The sequence below is a fragment of the Ochotona curzoniae genome, unplaced genomic scaffold (genome assembly GCF_017591425.1).
Source record: "Ochotona curzoniae isolate NIBS_2020 unplaced genomic scaffold, NIBS_Ocur_1.0 scaffold_3890, whole genome shotgun sequence".
Lineage (NCBI taxonomy): Eukaryota > Metazoa > Chordata > Mammalia > Lagomorpha > Ochotonidae > Ochotona > Ochotona curzoniae.
The window spans coordinates 34,812,556-34,830,482 of record NW_024467115.1 but is presented as its reverse complement, the minus strand read 5'-3'; the positions used below and the strand labels follow the sequence as shown (position 1 = coordinate 34,830,482).

General features: G+C 47.3%; 1 protein-coding gene across 3 annotated transcripts in view; it reads right to left on the bottom strand.

Annotated features, from left to right (window-relative positions):
* Nucleotides 1–17,927, bottom strand: part of ARID1B (AT-rich interaction domain 1B) — a 358,041-nt gene that overhangs the window by 263,399 nt on the left and 76,715 nt on the right. The window contains exon 3 of one of the 3 annotated variants that reach the window (XM_040965219.1): nt 14,333–14,350. The exons of the other annotated variants lie outside the window; for them this stretch is intronic. Coding sequence (XP_040821153.1) covers nt 14,333–14,350 — 18 coding nt within the window. The remainder of the gene's footprint in view (nt 1–14,332; nt 14,351–17,927) is intronic. 3 annotated transcript variants of the gene reach the window in all.

Genomic DNA, 17,927 nt, shown 5'->3' with positions numbered 1-17,927 from the left:
GAACCAGCAATTGGAAGATTGTGTGTGTGTGTGTGTACATGCACATGCAGGTAGATAACTTTCAAATAAATACCCATTTAAAAATGTTTTTATTATTATTGATTGCATTGCATTATGCGATACAGTTTTATAGATACTGGGATTCCCCCCCACCCCTCCTCAAACCCTTCCCCCATGGTGGATTCCTCCACCTTGTTGTATTACCACAGTTCAAGTTCAGTTGAGATTCTTTCATTGCAAGCATATACCAAGCATAGCCATTTAAAATTTTTATCAGAAGAAAATCAACAATGCTATCCAGATATACAACTTGAAATCTTTTCAAAGGCTCAACTTCAAATAATATGGTGATACAGAAAAACTACAGATGCTTTTCAAATACCCATATAGTTTGGAACCCAAGTTTTCAACAGTACACTTCAGCAACACTAAAATCTGGAATGGAATTTGCAATTGCGGGAAAGCAACTCTTTAACAGAAGTATTTAGCATATTATACAAACATGTTATTCAGAGAAATGTACAACATAGGGGATTTTCATCACATTTACTACATTTGTTAGCCAAAATGTAGCACTCTTGTAATCACCAAGAGAGCTGCAGCAAAGCCTCCACGGGATTAAACAACAAAGCATGGCGGTAAGCCATCCTTCTACCAAGGAAAGAAAACACACCCAGTAAGGACAGCTTTCTTTGTGACTTTTTCGCCAAAGAACTCATTTCAAACAACAGCTCACAGCAGAGCACGCCCCTGCTCACAGCAGAGCACAGCCTAGCATCTCGACTCTGTGACAGAAGCTGGAGAGGAGAAAGCCTGAAAAAATGTCAAGGTTCTACCGTTCCCAAGCTACGATCTAGGGTGTGAGCTAAAAATAACAAACATTAATTCAGGATATAACGTAACTGGCCGTACGCATCTCTCTCACCTCACTTAGCTTTTAGTCTTGAGTATTACAAATGGAATTAATTTGGAGTAAATGACAAACTGCTTTACATTCTGAGAGCGAACAAAATATAACCGGACAAAAGCTGGGCACAGACACTGGGAAGGCTTACAGTACTCAAATTAGTAATCTGTAAAAAGCTCTCAACATTATCATCCAATATGGCCATTTCCTGTAAGGCCACGAAGTCCTTTCCGTCCCTGAATGATGTACAGCGTATCACACTGCCGCAATGGCACACCACCAGTGTAGTGAAGCAACTGACTGGCCACAAGGGTTACCTAGTCTGAGTAATGCTCCTTTTAAAAAAACGCCTGTTTGTTTGAAAGGCAGAGTTACAGCAGTTGGGGGGATTCGATCTTCATCTGCTGGTTACTCCCAGACGGTCACAATATTCAAGCCTGCGCCATGCTGAAGCTGGAAGCTTCTTTCATGTCTTCACATGGACGCAGAGGCCCAACCCCTTGGCCCCCTCCGCTGCTTTCTCAGGTGCTTCACAGGAAGCTGAATCAGAGTTAGAGTAGCTGGGGCCCGAACCAGAGGCCATGGAGGATGCAGGACTGCAAGTGGCAGTTTAATCCTTTGTGCCACAATGTTAGGCCCGAGTACTCCTCTTAATGCAGAAATTCAAACAGGCAATTTAAAGATGGTCTTTCAACTAACACATGAAACTTCAGAAATAAAAACAGAAACAGTATTATAACTGACCACAGATACATGATTGATCAGTTCCAGCAGGTGGCTGGGTTCACCTGTCTGATGCCACATCGATGCCAACAGGATGGGCTCCAGTTCTTAAGTGCCTTAAAGTAGCAAAGAGTGTGTTTCCAGTGTGGCTACGGTGATGCACTCGGGCACCAGGTTCCCCCTGGGAGCACGGGACATGGGAGTGGCTCTCTGGGAAGGACAAGGGCTCACTACATAAGAGACCAGGGTGCAGAGGTCAGAGCTTCCAGGAGGAGAGCACCACGTATAAGAGGAATGCAGAAAAAGGACAGGAAGGGTGAGGCTGGGCCCTGCAAAGTCGGCTGTGCAAGGAGCGGCCACACAGAAACCCATCAGGGGGCTGTCTCTTAGGAGTTAGAGGGGGGACAGAATGTACGATACCAGGGTACTATGGCTTAAAGTGATGATAGAGGGAACCAGAACCCCATTTTGTAGGTTAGCGACTCCCACCACACACCTGCTAAAACAGTGAGGTTAGGGTGCAAACTAGGAGTTCACAAAGCCAGGGCCCCATTCTCGTGTGTGAAAAGGAATCAAACTGCGAAAATTCACAGAGAGGGCAAACTCAAACACAACCCTGCAGCTGGGAGACAGACTGGCTGGAGGGCAAACTCCAGGAATCCACACACTCCCCATGGCCCTTCCCCCTCACCCACAGGATTGCCTGAAGTTACTGAGCACCTCACTCTATGAGCAGAGACAAGCAGGGGAGAGGACCGGGCTGGCCACCACGCCACATGATGCCAAGTCCTTAAAGCACCCGCTCTAATAACGCACTGCACGGGATTCTTTGGCCTTGCTAAATAATTTGCATTGTGCATCACAGCACTAATGGTGCAAATGAGCTAAAAATGCAAACTACACCAAAGCAGGCTGTTTGCAGGTCCCAAATGCACTGTTCCAGAACTTCAGAGATGCACAGGCCTTCCTGGAGCTAGAATGGGGTTTTATCCCGATGAGCCAAAATAAACTGAAAACAACCAAGGCAGAAGTGCATCCTGAGCCCTCCCTCCCCCACACAGGGTGCAGCACAACATGCTGCAGTAGCAGCCGGTGCCTCGCATCACGAGGGCTGAGGCCGCACAAGCCCAGGAAAGAGCCAAACTGAAAACTCCCCTCTTGGGCCCGGCGGCACGGCCTAGCGGCTAAAGTCCCTTTCTTAAACATGCCCGAGATCCCATATGGGCACCGGTTCTAATCCCAGCAGCTCCACTTCCCATCCAGCTCCCTGCTTGTGGCCTGGGAAAGCAGTTGGGGACGGCTCAAGGCTTTGAGACCCTGCACCCGCGTGGGAGACCTGGAAGAAGTTCCTGGTTCCCAGCTTCAGATCAGCACAGAACCAGCCGTTGCGCTCACTTGGGGAGTGAATCATCGGACGGAATATCTTCTTCTCTGTCTCTCCTCCTCTGTGTGTATCTGACTTTGTAATAAAAATAAATTAATTAATTTTAAAAAAACTCTCCTCTCCTGAAATTGTTCCTCTCCTGAATGCTTGCTGCTTTCATCCTATCCCACAGTCAGAAAACTGCTGTGATGCAGCACAGTCAGTCGCCATGGGGGACTTCCACATCCTTTTCAGTGTGCTGGCTTAAGTCCTGGGCAAAAGGGGAGACGGCCCAAGTGTGTGGGTGCCTGCCACGTGGAGATTCAGCTCTTGGGTCAGGCTCAGCCTGGCGGCTGCGGTCATCCAGGGAATGGAGGGTGCAGGCGCATGCATGTGCTCCTGCTTCGCTCTCTCCCTCTCACAAAGATGCAACTGCAACTGTGGACAAGGTGCAGGTGCCTTCAGGGTCATCCACAGGCGCCACTGTGCCACACTGTGTAGGCAGTGCATGTGTTAATTCATTAACCACTTGTGAGGCTAAAAAAATATAGTGCAACAGAGAAACTGGGAAAACTAAGTCTCCTACAAAGTATACATAAGCTGTTCAAACCCCAAAACCCATCAGGAAACAGAGAGAGAGAGAGAGAGAGAGAGAAAGGAGGGACAGAAAGAGAGAGAGAGAAGGGGGTGGGAGAAAGAGAGAGAGAGAGAGACAGAGACAGAGAGACAGAGGAGAAATGCCCCTCCAAGAGGCTCTGGAAGAAGCCAGCATTTCACACACACACGCTCCTGCCACATCTTCACAGTAGTCACTGCCTGTACAGTTGGCTATCGTTGCATTCACTAAAGAAAGATAAACACCAGCTAACTGCAACAGAACTTGCATTCCTCAGACCAGAGTTCCAATCCTGTGGAGCACCTTAGTAATGACCCAGCCCTGGACAAAGGAATCACTCTGACAGCCCCGGACTCCCATATGCACCCAGCTTTCTCTATGCATCTATAAAAAAATCCAAATGGGTTGGTCGAGAGACCAGATCTGCATTTCTTGGGCCTGATATGATGGCTCACTGGCTAAGTCCTCACCCTGATGGCACTGGCATCCTATATGGGTACCAGTTCCCAGATCCCTGGTCTGTGGCCTGGGAAAGCAGGAGAGGACAGCCCAAAGACTTGGGACTCTGCACCCACATGGGAGACCCAGAAGAAGCTCCTGGCTCCTGATTTTGGATCAGCTCAGCTCTCGCCATTAAGTCACTTAGGGAGTGAACCAACAGATGAAGATCTTTCTCTCTATATCTCCTTCTCCATGTAAATCTGCCTTTACAATAAAAATAAATCAATCTTTTTTAAAAAAAGATCATTTCTTACACTTTCCGTTGCATATGTGAGCAAGACCTTTCATAGGGTTCTCTCAACAATCTGTAGATTCCTTTGTTTAATCCGTATTTACTTGTCACGTGCTGCACACCAGGCGGAGGCTGTGCTAACCGACAGTGTTTAAGCCCACCGCACACTTCACTGTTAAAACGCCCTAGACGGACCTGTGCTCTACATAAGGCATATAACAACGTACTCTGTGCAATGAGTAAGAAGCTATGAAACCTGCCTTGCTTCACACCTTGATTGTACAGCTCCATCAATGAGTGATCATTCTTGGTCCAGATTAATGATAAGGGAGAGAAAACACACTTAACTCTATTACAGAACTTACTGAGATAAACATTAAAGTCCTTCCAGGAATAATGCTAGCAAATCCAAGGTTCTACGTCTTGGAAATCAAGAATGAAAACTGGGCCTGGCAGCACAGCCTAGTGGCTAAAGTCCTCGCCTTGAACGCTCAGGATCCCATATGGGCGCTGGTTCTAATCCCAGCAGCTCCACTTCCTATCCAGCTCCACTTCCCATCCAGCTCCCTGCTTGTGGCCTGGGAAAGCAGTCGAGGACAGCCCAAAGCTTTGGGACCCTGCACCTGTGTGGGAGACCCGGAAGAAGTTCCAGGATCCTGGCTTCGGATTGGCATAGCATCAGCCGTTGCACTCACTTGGGGAGTGAATCATCGGATGGAAGATCTTTCTTTCTGTCTCTCCTCCTCTCTGGATATCTGACTTTCCAATAAATAAATAAATCTTAAAAAAAGAAAAAGAAAACCCAAATATACACACATGCTCCTTCAGCATGGCTGTGTGCCACGAGTTCCTGCAGTATTCTGTGTGGAGTTATTAGCAAGTACTACTGTAAGCTAACTGGTGGAATAAAATATTCTAATTCTGATTAAGCCTCGAGCTCAGGGTGACATAATTTCTTAACTGTAAACACATATTTAATGTTCCACTACAACAGACTCGGCAGTTCATATCCCTACATACAGAGGTCTATGCTACACTTCAAGTGTGGCTTTCAAAGTACTCGTTTTCCCAGCAAATATCAATCATCCACCAAACCTTAATTCTAAGCAAACACTACCAATAAAACAGGACAGTTTCTAAATCATAAACATGTGAAAGTCAATGAATGAAATTTAAAACCTAAGTAATTTGTTAAATGGTAAATATATCTGGTCCATGCCACGCCAGGCCCGGGAAGCTAGGGCATTGTCCAGTATCCTTGTCCCCACAGGGATGTTGTGTTGGGGAAGGGAGGTTGTGGCCAGAGGCAGCGGGAGCTCCACCTCAGCCAGGGGACCTGCAGCACACTGAGATGCAGGTACCTGGGGAGATGGGAGGGGGACACAGCCAGCTCTCCCAGTGGAATGCAGAACGGCCACCTCTACTGGCCAGCCAGACCAGGACGGGCGCCTGGACCACGGGTTTTTCTCTTCCTCCTTCAGGGACAGCTGCAAGTGGAGCGCTAGAGAACCATCTGTGTCTGGAAGGGAGACGGCCAGTGCGAAGGCAGGAGCTCAAGAGGCCCACCCCACGGGGGAGAGCCTGACCCAGTGCCCTGGAGTCAGACCACAGCTCCCCAGGCACAAGGTCTGGGACTACCCGCTGCTCTATTTTCTTGCTATGAAGATTAAAACATCACTGAAAATGATACTTTTCAACACTTATTCTTAACAGATGTCTCAAGTTGTAAACTGTGACTTTACTACTAGCTCTCAGAACCAATTCTTCCCCACAGGAATGCATTCCTCTTTTTCCTTAAAGAATCTCAATGGGCAAATAAAATCTGATATACAGAAATTCACTTTATAGCTCACTCTAGACAAATTCATCCCTCCACACACTATCTGGCATCTGTATTAACTCTTGGTGAATTTATCTTGCATGCTTGCCAGTCTACTGAATTAGTGTAAAAGAAAACAGAATAAAATTAATTATTTGCATGTCCCAACTCCTAAGGAGTTACTAATAAAGATCCCGATACTTTTTCCTTAATTTCTTATTTCGGGTAAATCAAATTAGTGTAGACTAACAACTTGTTAAACTCATTAATCTGAATATGAAGTGTTGGCAACACTTACAAGACAAATGTACTCTTCAGTATTTTTATCATCAGACTGTGCAGATTTTCCCACCTCAAACTCAAGGTATAAATTTCATATTAAAAAACAATGCTATTCTTTTTTTTTAACAGATGCTGAGGAGGCATATGAATTAACTACACTAGAAAACGATGACTTACAAGACAGACAATGAAAATATCTGTAAGCTTCTTGTCATTCAAAGAAGTCATTGTGATTAAGAAGAACTAGAATTACTCAACCTGAAGATTTTGCCACTTTGGACACAATTCTGAAAATGGACTTCCAAACTTTTAAATTATTTTTGAAAAGTAAACAAGGCATGTACACAATATGGAAAACAAAACCAGGATTTCCCACTGATAACTTTGGACAGCAGAAGTGAAAAGATTAAATGTATATTTCTAATCATCAAAGCTTTACAAATTACCAATGTGTCACACTTCAGCAACTCTAAATCGGATATCTCCATGTTCCTGTGCCTGTCTTCCCACTGGTAAAGCAGAACATAGCCTATGGATTATCACAAAGCTGTGGGTACATGAGGCAGATGCTTCGTCTTGCCATAAGGATCCCTGCATCCCACTTTGGAGGACCCAGATGCAGAATCTCCCAGCTGCTTACAGATGACAGCAGGGCCTGGCAGGCAGCGGTGCCACACTAGGTGCCTGCCCTCACCTGGGAGGTCCGGGGGAGTTCCCAGCTCTCATCTTCAGCAGAACCCTGTCCCTGTGGCCGTGGGCACTTGAGAGTTGGCTTCATGGCAAGCGGTGAGCTTGGGGGAGCTGGTAAGGCAGGACGGAGCAGGCTTTCCCAACACCTTGACCCCAGGCTCCCCACACTCCACGTTGTTTATCAGCCACCCACTTCACAGGAAAATCCTTGCAGCAGCCTAGATTAAAACAAAAACTTTCTGGGTTTGTTTCATAAAGCCATTTCTCCATTATGTCAGGTTTGGATCCTTGATATATACCTTCATGACATAATGGCACAAGTAAAGGACCCACAAACATGGATAACAAAACGCAAAGGGAACAGTTCCTTGAGCTCTCTCCAGGGACAGATAAGGGCCGAGTGTGTGCTCTAAGCTACAGTTTTCCCAGGGTCTAACAACTAACAATGAGCATGTGGAGAACTGATGTAAATCGCCCTTCACACGCGTTCCATGCTGACGCAAGCATTCACGTGACAGCTTGCTCCAGAGGCCCCCTGACACAGAGACCCGGGATGGGAAAGGCCCCTGTGCTGAGCGCTGTGAGCTGCAGCAGGATGGTCAACAGTAACCGAGTAAGGTACCCAACACCAACACGGTGGCCTTTTTGGAACAATAAACTGCTGTGTGAAACATGTTTCTTTCTCTCTGTCTCTGTCTCCTTCTCTCTGTATATCTGCTTTTCCAATAAAAATAAAATAAAGTCACACTGAAAGCAAACTCTCCTGGGTTTCCTTGTTGTTGTTTCAAGGTTTTTTTTTTTTAAGCTCACTTGAAAGGCAGTAAGAAAAGAGACAAATCTACCCCGTGTTCCATTTCCCAAAGGCCCAAGCACACAGGCTGGGCAAGGCTGACACCAGGAGCCAGTAACTTCATCCCATATCCTGGTCTCCCAGCACCTGGATGATCTGGCAATGCCTTGGCAGGAACATGAGCAGGGAGCTGATTCAGCCAGTGCACAGCCAGCACTCACATGGGATGCTGGGGTCACATGCAGTGGCTTAGTGTGCTGCACTAGTACCACGGCCCCCTTTTCCCAAATCTTGATCCAGAAAGACATTTAAAAAGTCTAAAGAAAACAAAAAAGCATTATTTGAAATTCAGATAATACAATGATTCCTAACATGTAGCCACACTTTTGAGCAATGAAGCTTCTTCCAGCTATTATCTGATGCATGCTGGTCTGTCCTCCCAGGCAGTCCCCACGGGACCACTGCTTCCAGAGGTTTCTCAGGAAGGCATTTTAGGCCACCTTAAACCTCACAATTTCATAACCAGCAAGATCATCTCCTTCAGCATTCTTCAGTCGGTCCAGAAATACCATCGGTCCACCTTTGTTGGGGCTTCAAAGGTCCAACTGTACGAGTGCAGACTAGATGGCAGTCGAGGTCACAGCAGGTCCCTGGTCACACGGCAGGACAGTGACCATGCTGAGGCTGGCAGGGAGAGCAAGCAGGGGTGTGTGTGTGTGTGTGTGTGTGTGTGTGTGTGTGTGTGTGTGTGTGTGTGTGTCTCCGCACAGACACAGGCCAGTGAACCACACGCCCTCCCCTGCCCGAGTATGACCCAGCATGAAAGCATGAGCATGTGATTCGGGTACGCATAATGTGCAAGGACACACAGCTACATGGGTTCATGGATGTGTTTTCTAAGGAAAAAATTTCTCAAACAAACAGCATTCTAGCTGGTAAGTAAGCTCTGCACCAGGCTCCAGCAAATGAACTATTTCTTCCAGCGATGGACTGTGCTCACAAGCAATCCTCAGATTTCTGTGCAGAAACTATAAAAAGCACTAAGTCACACTGAAATGAAGTCACTTCTCTGATATCTACAAAACAACTGAATTTTCAACTTTTACAAAAAATATAAACCACTTAGAAGAGATCAGAGAGGGCAGGCCATTCTTACAGCTGTTAATTACATTTTACTGTTTGTGAAAATTGTTTATGTATTGGACAGACTGTAACCCAGCTGTGTACACATGCACATGAATTACTGCAGTATTTATAAAGTAGCACACCACATCCATCAGACCTACAAACGTAGATGCAGCCAAGCTGTCTTAATTTTATGACTTGCATATTTATAACTTAAAAAGAGACGTCTCAACTAAGGAAGCCGACTCAACATTCACACCTGGTAGCGTTCCTCGCTGAGCAGACCACGACACTCCCATTTGCCTCTTGTGTGCCTTTGACTCACAAACCCACAGGAACATGAACAATGGCAACAAAGCCCTGGAAGCTGGACACAGACGGACAAACAGTACCTTAACTCTAGGGCAGCTGACCAGGCCGGATCCTCCCAAGCCTGAGAACGTGGAGGAGGTATTGCTATCAGACTCCTTCAGGGCCCAGCTGTGGTGAAGGGGTGTGTCAGAGGCTGGCGTCTAAACCAAGGAGGACCAGTTCAACCCTGGCTCTTGCCTAAGAAACAGTCTGTCCTGCCCCAAACATGGCTCTCACCACCCTGGCAGAGCCCAGGGACCAGTTCCTCCTGGGCCCCTCCTGCAGCACCCCCTGCTGCAGTAAATCTGAGGCCAGCCCCACAGGAGAAACCTAACCTGGCGTGGAGTGAGAGTGGAAAGACTGCCTGCCCAGGTGTCCCACAGCACAGCTTACCCTTAGCAACTCCTGCCTGGCACTCAGATGACGAATGGGGAGCCAGGGGACGCAGGAGTTCAGCAAAGCCCTCAACACAAAGAAGGTAACCCAAAGTGAGAAGACAAAGAAATTCTGTCCAAAAGGATGCAATAACCAACATCTCAAAGAGATAACAGAAAATAACTTGCCCCAAAAGGAGCAGACAGGATTCTATCGCACTCAGATGGAAACGCAGGAAGGTGGATGAAGGGGGGGAGGGGTGGAGACAGAGAACCAGGAAGAGTTCATGGAAATTAAAACCTACAGTTAGAGCAACAGAGGGCTCCTCCAGAAAAGCAAACAAAAGGGAAAGACAAGGAAAGCAGTGGGAAAAGCAACAACGTAACAGGTGCTGAAAGTCCAGCAGGTGAAGAGTTCTGAGGAGAGGAAATATCACCTGGGAGACAGCCTAGGTTCAGCTCTTTCCAGGATGGGCAGCACTGGACGGAGCTGAAGCTTCAAGGCGCGGAGGAGAGAGCTGGCCCCACAGCAACAGAGTGGCTGTGTGCAAAACTTCAGGAGCCAAGACTTCCCCACAGCCACTACAGTCGTAATGTCAAAAAGTCTTAGGCCCCTGCACCACTTCGGAGAAAGCTACTGGAGGATGCACTTCACCCAAAACAAGGATGAAGGAAGACCAGGGGGGTGGGGAGGAAGGTGGTCCTAGGGCTGCAGATGTGCAGCGAGCAGGAGCGATACTTGGGACAACTGGAGCTGGCCAGAAAGACCTCGAGACTGCTCTCAAAGACAGCCTGATGAGTCTACACAAAAAGAGGGTCACATGCAGAAGATGAAAGGAAAACCAGTTATTTACACCAGGAAAAACAAAGAGCTCTGCTGAGAGCACAGGTGCGGTCTGTGCGCTTCTGAAAGGTGCTCCCACCATGCACACACCTCAACAACGCAACACCACTGATCAACCCGGGAATCACAATCGACCCGGGAAGATGCGAGGTTAGGGTAAAATGGGGTACCGCACCACCAGCTCAAAGAGGGTACAGTAACTAGGCAGCAGATAAAACCCCAGACGGGAAGTAGCAAATCAAGGTTGGGATTACCGCGAGGAGAGCTCAGAGTGCTGTCCCCGGGGCGTGGGGGACGAGAAGGGGCGCCCACGAGGAGGGCGTCTCTGATGGAACCTGGGCAAGCACGGCTTTGTAAGCAGCTGATACATGTAACCTTCACACAGATAAAAACTTTTTCAAAACTGGGCTAAAAGAAAAGATTAAAGATGTCTAGTGGAAAGGAAGTGCAGTATCATAAGCCAAAAAAAAAAATGTAAAAGCCATCCTTTCTACATTATCATGACTTAGAATGAAGCTGAACACCCGAGGGAGAGGTCGAGGGGTATTCACTGCTCAAAGCACACTGCTGAAAGACAAGATAACAATTTGTCAGTAAGCGTCCTCTCCTTATCTCCCTCAGAGGCCTGCAAGATTATTAATCTTCAGAACACAAAGGAGAGAGAAACTACAATTCCCAGTGTGCCCTGCAGCCCATTCAATTACTCCGAGTACACAGGGCTTTGCTGTGAGGGAGAAGATTAGTTTTAAGAAAATATAAACCTAGTTCTTGCAAGCACTTCCCGGCTATCATGTTCTATAGACATAATTTTACATTCTCTATTTGAAAAAAAAAAAAAGGCCAGTAATCAATCATGGTCAAGGGTTGAACACTGTTGTTTCTTTCCTGCAGGTCTAGAAACCCACGTTGATGGAGCCCCCAGGTCAAGAGGCCCCCGCCCACCGTGCCCGGGTTCAGAGCAGACCCGGGCCCACGCAGGGTGCTAAGGCGCTGGCACAGCAGCAGTATCCAGCCCACAAATGAAAACACACCTTTACAAGCGCTTCATGAACAACAGCACAGACCTGGAGTACTCATCAACCTGGCTCCCACTTGCTGTTTCAGACTTTAGGGAAGCCACTTAATATTCTATTCACTACAGTTTCCCTCCCTGTAAAGTAGAAAGACACCTACCCTATATTTCACATTGAAGTTGATAAGCATGGAGTGGATACACTGCTCTGAAGGCTTTTAAAGGAAAAAACAGCACCACAAAACGTTCTCTCTACAGCCTTCAAGGACAGACACGCATCGACTTACAATGATGGTCACATAGTGATAAACCTTCTGTACCCCCCCTCCAAAAATGTATTTGCCACATTAACCTAGTGAACAGCTCAGCCTAGGCTGCCTTAATGTACTTTCAGTAGTCTACAGTGGGACAAAACATCCAACCCTAAGCTTACATAACCTAGGGCACACCGACTGGTCCAACTGGCTGTACAGGGCTGTGTTGGCACAGTAGTTAAGTAGAAAAATCACAACAAAAAAAAAGAAAAAGAAAAAAGAAAAATCAAAGGACAGAACTATTCTAACTCAGGAACCCTCTGTGCATACAACTAGTACAAAGATTTCCAACTCTATGGGCCCGGCGCGGTGGCGCAGTGGTTAAAGGTCCTCACCTTGCACGCCCGGCATCCCATATGGGCGCAGGTTCTGATCCCGGCAGCCCCACTTCCCTTCCAGCTCCCTGCCTGTGGCCTGGGAAAGCAGTCGAGGACGGCCCAAAGCTTTGGGAACCTGCACCCGCGTGGGAGACCCAGAAGAGGCTCCTGGCTTCGGATCGGCATAGTATCAGCCCGTTGCGCTCACTTGGGGAGTGAATCATCGGATGGAAGATCTTCCTCTCTGTCTCTCCTCTCTATATATCCGCCTTTCCAATGAAAAAATAATAAAAATAAATCTTAAAAAAAAAAAAAACAAAGATTTCCAACTCTAAACACCCCAAATCCAACTCATCCTCAGCTCAAAACCGCAGCCTCTCCTGACGGACTCAGGATGCTCTCTTCCAACCAACCCACGGCATCTGGGGTGACCCGGGACTCCTCCTTCCCGACCCTGATGCCTCCAACCTGCAGCTCCTACCTAGGCCACTTCACTAACAGAGTGGAGGCTCCTCCCCTTCTTGTCCTGACCACTTACCACCACATACCTTGTGGGCTCCCATCTTTCCTGAGCTTTGCACACCTAGTTTCAGAAGAGAACAAGGAGTTTTCTACCTCTGGTTTCTCTCTTCAAGCCCTCACTACCTTACATGCAGCTGTTAGAGAGAGACCTGCCTAAAATGCCAGCACAAACTCGATGCTCACAGGAACTAAGTCAAGTTTCCCAACTTTGCCCTCAAGTTCTCCCTGACCCGGCACCTCCTCCGGTGTTACTGTCCAGGCAACGTAGTACACTGCCCTGCATCATTCAAGGGAGACATCATGCATCACTTCTCTATTCCAATTATTTATTCTCCCTGCCTTCCCTGTTTGTTTATTTTCTTTACATGATTCTGACTCAAGGATGGGAACCTTGGCACTTAACCATTTAAGGAGTGAAATGCAAAAGATGAGACGGAGGAAACTCTTAGTGCAGTGTACACCCTATACCACGTCCTCATCTATCTACCAGGCTGCTCCCCAGGAAAATGGAGCGACTTGGCACTAACCTCACAATGCCAGGATCCCAGCAGCTGGGAACCCAACAACGTGAAAGCATGGACCTCAAAGAACAGCCTGCATTCACGGGCCCCTGAACTGCACTTACTCCTCAAACCACTCTACTCAGCCAGCAAATCACAGACACATCTCTCTGGCCTTTGGTCTTCACTTGACTCAGCCCCTCTGCTGTCCATGCCCGCGACTGGCAGCACTCCTGCCACTCGGGCTCCCTTGCGACAACCCACCGCCATCTCTCTTAAGGTGTCATTCCATCTGATTTTCCTCTCACTGCTCCCTATCATGCCTCTCATCATTCACCCCTTAGATGGTTGGCTTCCAAGATTCCCACTCTTTTCCTGCTTCTTACACAGCACTACACATGCTTCCCAGAGCTTTCCACTACAGCCTCCCAATTATAATTCTCAAATCCAGTCACACAGGCACCAGGACCCACCACAGACCAAGTAAACTAAGATGTCTTGGGAAGCATTTACCATGGGTACCTGCTAAAGCTCCTCATCATAATTATTTTAAAGATTTCATTTATTGTTATTGGAAAGATAGATCATAATTATGGAGAAAAGCAGAGACAACAAGAATGCTCTTCCATCCGCTGGTTCACTCCCCAAGTGGCCACAATGGCCAGAGCTGAGCTGATCCAAAGCCAGGAGACTGGAGCCTCCTACACGGGTGCAGGTTCCCAAGGCTCTGGGCCATCCTCTGTTGCTTACCCAGGCCACAAGCAGAAATATGGATGAGAAGTGGAGCAGTCAAAATACAAACCAGCACCCATCTGGGATCCTGGCACTTGCAAGGTGAGGATTTTGCCAGTTGAGCCATTGTGCCGGACCCTCCTCAGTTGATTCTAAAGGGAAGCCAGGACTCAGCTTGCCTGTAGCACATAGTAACTCGAGGGTCCATCTTCAACAGGCTATGTGGTGCACTTCTGAATAGTGTTTCCCACCATACACACGCACCCAGGAATCACAATCAATCCTAGGAAGATGCGAGGTTAGGGTAAAATGGGGTACCGCACCATCACCTGACTCCTTTTACCAGCTTCCCATGGAATACTTCTGCCTCCTTCGTTGTGTTCACAATTAACTCCTTGTCCTCCCTCAGACCTCCTTTTGGATTTCTGTCAGCTTACCCCTCTGTTACATCTACCCAGGCCAGTAACTTCAAAATTCCTGCTCCGCTCATGGTATTCCCAGTTGGTTACTAAAATCACACGTTTAAACTGGGAAAGGCTCCTTCATTCAGATCCTGCCTGCCCAGCCCCACCCCTGTGGCCATTTCAGCAACCGTAGGCTTACTCTCTTACAATTTACTTTCTTCCCACTTGCCTATCCAGACCACTCTCCCTGTTCCCTCCGGCTTCGTAGCCACTCTCTCAACTCCAGACTCTGAATGAAAACAGAAAGGGTTCAGATTCCTTGGGATGGTGTCAGATCATATTCACAACCTGTCCCCAGTCCGCTTGCCTAATCCAAGCCCCGAGAATATGCTCCAGGCTCAGCACACCACACAAGGATTATAAAACGAACATAAACTGTTGCCTGTCAAAAGCTTGCCCCCCACATTAAATCTTAATTTGGATGTCCCCGACCTTTCCAGGAAAGCTTACACCTCCACCTGTCTCTCACTCTCTCCCTCACCTGTGACCTGGGTCCTACAACTCCCGTGATCCCGTCACCTGCTCGTGATGGCACTGCGGGCTACTGTCACGCCAGTCATGCGGCTCTCCTACTGTTCTCAGAGTACAGTGTCTCTTTTTTCACACTGACTTTTCATTATACTGGAGAAATTCTAAAAATGTTGGCGGCACAAAATGCAAGCAACTAACACAAAGGGGAAGCTTAAATAGACCAAAGGCTTTTTTTTTTTTTTTAAAGAAGATCCAGATTTTCTCAAACAATAGCAAGCAGACAGGGCAGTTAGCTTTGCTGCCTTTCTTCATTCTCATGAAAAATACAGAATGTTGTTCCCCAAAAATCAACTGATTTTGTAAATAATCTTTTGTGGTCATTACTGAACAGTCCACTAATAAGAAGTCACAACCACCATTCTGCCAACTAAAAACCAAAAATCCTTTTATTCTCATGATCGCAGCCCTAAGTACAGGAGCAACGATCATCTTGGGCCTGGAACGGACACCTGCTAACCAACATGTAGAAGATCAACGTGAGGGAAGCCCGCCAGTGTCAATTACCCCAAACACTAAGAGGCAGGGGCCCGCAGGCCAAGAAAGGGAGGTTCATGCCCCGGAAAAGGCAGCCAGGCAAGACTGCTGGCAGGGCTATTGTCCCCCAGAGCTGGGGACGTTGATCGTCCCCAAATTCTATTGTGGCCATTGAGTTTAATCAAGACCAAAACAGAACTGTTTCGCTGACATCTTTTACTGGACTATTTTGTATGGCCCTCATCTACTTTCCTGCTCAACTGTCACCCTCTGGGTTTTTATCCACTGAATTCTTTGTTTACTGGAGCGTTGTCTTTACACTAAAAAGTCAGTTATCTCAAAAAATAAAATAATAATACAGAAAATAGTAAGTTGAAAAGACACCAAATAGATTAGTTTCTAGGTTTCAAAGAGGAATACTTCACGCTTGCATAAGTACAGGATGTTCCCTTCACTCACACCACACACTAGATCTACCTAACTTGCTGAACAAGGAGATGCGATTTTAAAGGCTTGCAAAGTCCATCAGTGTGCAGGTGCCTACCTCCCTCCCCCTCAATCTCTCCCACCCCCAAATAGGAACCTAAATGGTGGGCATAAATCTCTGTTACATGCAATTATGTAACTAGGCAAAGAGGGTGTGGACATCCGAACGGACATGTTAGAGTGGCAGTGTTTGCACCGTGGTCTTTTTACACCCTTTTGAAGTACATTTAGAGCAGGCTTGGAAGGACAGCTCAGTGATAAAGAAATAACTGCATATGCAAAAAAAAAAAAAAAGACATTTTATAACCTACTGGTTTTGAACAAGAAAACTTTTAAGTGCCAATTAACACAGAAAAGGAAGCTGACATAAGCATTGGTCTACACAAAACACTGGTTTATAAATCATAAAAGAATTAAAATTTTAAGTTTCCTTCTCACATTTACACAACATGCTAGTAAGCACTAAAAAACTAAAGGTATTTTAAAAACAAAACCTAACTATTACATAAATCACCAAATTGGGAATACCAACTGTTCAGGTTTGCCTGTGCCTTCTAACAGTGGGCAGCTGTGCCAAGGGCATTAACACCAGCACTGCTCTCCTGGGCAGAACCATGTGGGAGTAGAGCCCAAACATTCGGCGGATAATGGGGAGGGAATACATTACTGACTTACAGTTCAGATGCACAACCGACTACCACTAAGGGTAAGGACAGAAAGTGCCTGGTCACTAAAAGGAGAACAGAGCAGTGCAGACGGTGCCAGGTGGGTGACCAGCTCCTCTCCTAGTCTCAGTTCACATTCAGAGTTCAAGGTAAAGCCAGCAAACTAGAGCAGCCCATGCAGCAGGGACAGAGCTCGGAGCTGCTGAAGGCACAGCAGGGCCCACCGAGCCACTGTGCCCCGCAGCTATCCCCTGGCACTGTGGCTGCCTGGCAGCCAAGGACTGCTCTGCAGAGCGGAAGCCTGGAGCCCTGGTGTGCTCCTCCATTGGAGGGTGGCACAGAAAAACCAAGCTGCAGCTTTCCGTATTTCAAACCTCTGGGGAATACCCTCTCAGAAGGTACAATTTCCTCATCTGAAAAACGGCAACACTCCTGGTGCTATTTTACAGGGCTGCTATGTGCTGTACAAGAGATCGTGGGCTTCCAAGCACCCAGCAAATGAGAACCCAACTCTTGCCAGGTTCACATTCCAAGGGTGACACTTCACAAACACAACCTTTCTGTCCACAGACAGGTAAAGCCGGTCCCAGGACTCTCTGCCAGGGAGCCCGCCTGAACTTGGAACCCAGCCCCTGGACCTTCCAACTGCTCTATTTAGATACTGTATCTATCACTTCTCTAGCTTTCTCTCCAAGTTTCTTCTTACATTTTATGCCACAGCATCAACAAAATATGATTGATACAATTTGTAATTAGGCAAGTGCAATGGATTTTCCAGACATAAGCACTTAAGCATTTTCAAAAGCTGGCATATTTATATGTGTTTGTGTGGGTGATGATGCATGCACACAGCAACAAACTGGCTGTGATAATGTATTCAAGTGGGCGTGGACGGAGGAGAGCTGCACAAACAGAACACAGCATTCAGTGGCCACCAGGCAGAGCCACTCCACCGGACTGCAAGTCCACCTGCTCCACCAGAGCACCTAGGAAAGTCACTTCACCTCCCACACGCCCTCATCCCATCGACGCTAAATGAGGTGAGGGCCCACCCTTCACAGAACTGCACAGAAGATGACTGAGTTGATGCCTGACAAATGCTCACACCAGCATGCAGCACAGTGAGAGAAGAGGAGAGTACCCTTCCCCATGCACCACACACACACACACACACACAGTGCCCTTCCCCATGCATCAAACCCCCCGACACACACACACACACACACACACACACACACACACACACACGGCACTGCACATTTGCGCACTGCATAGGTCTGTCTGCACATACAT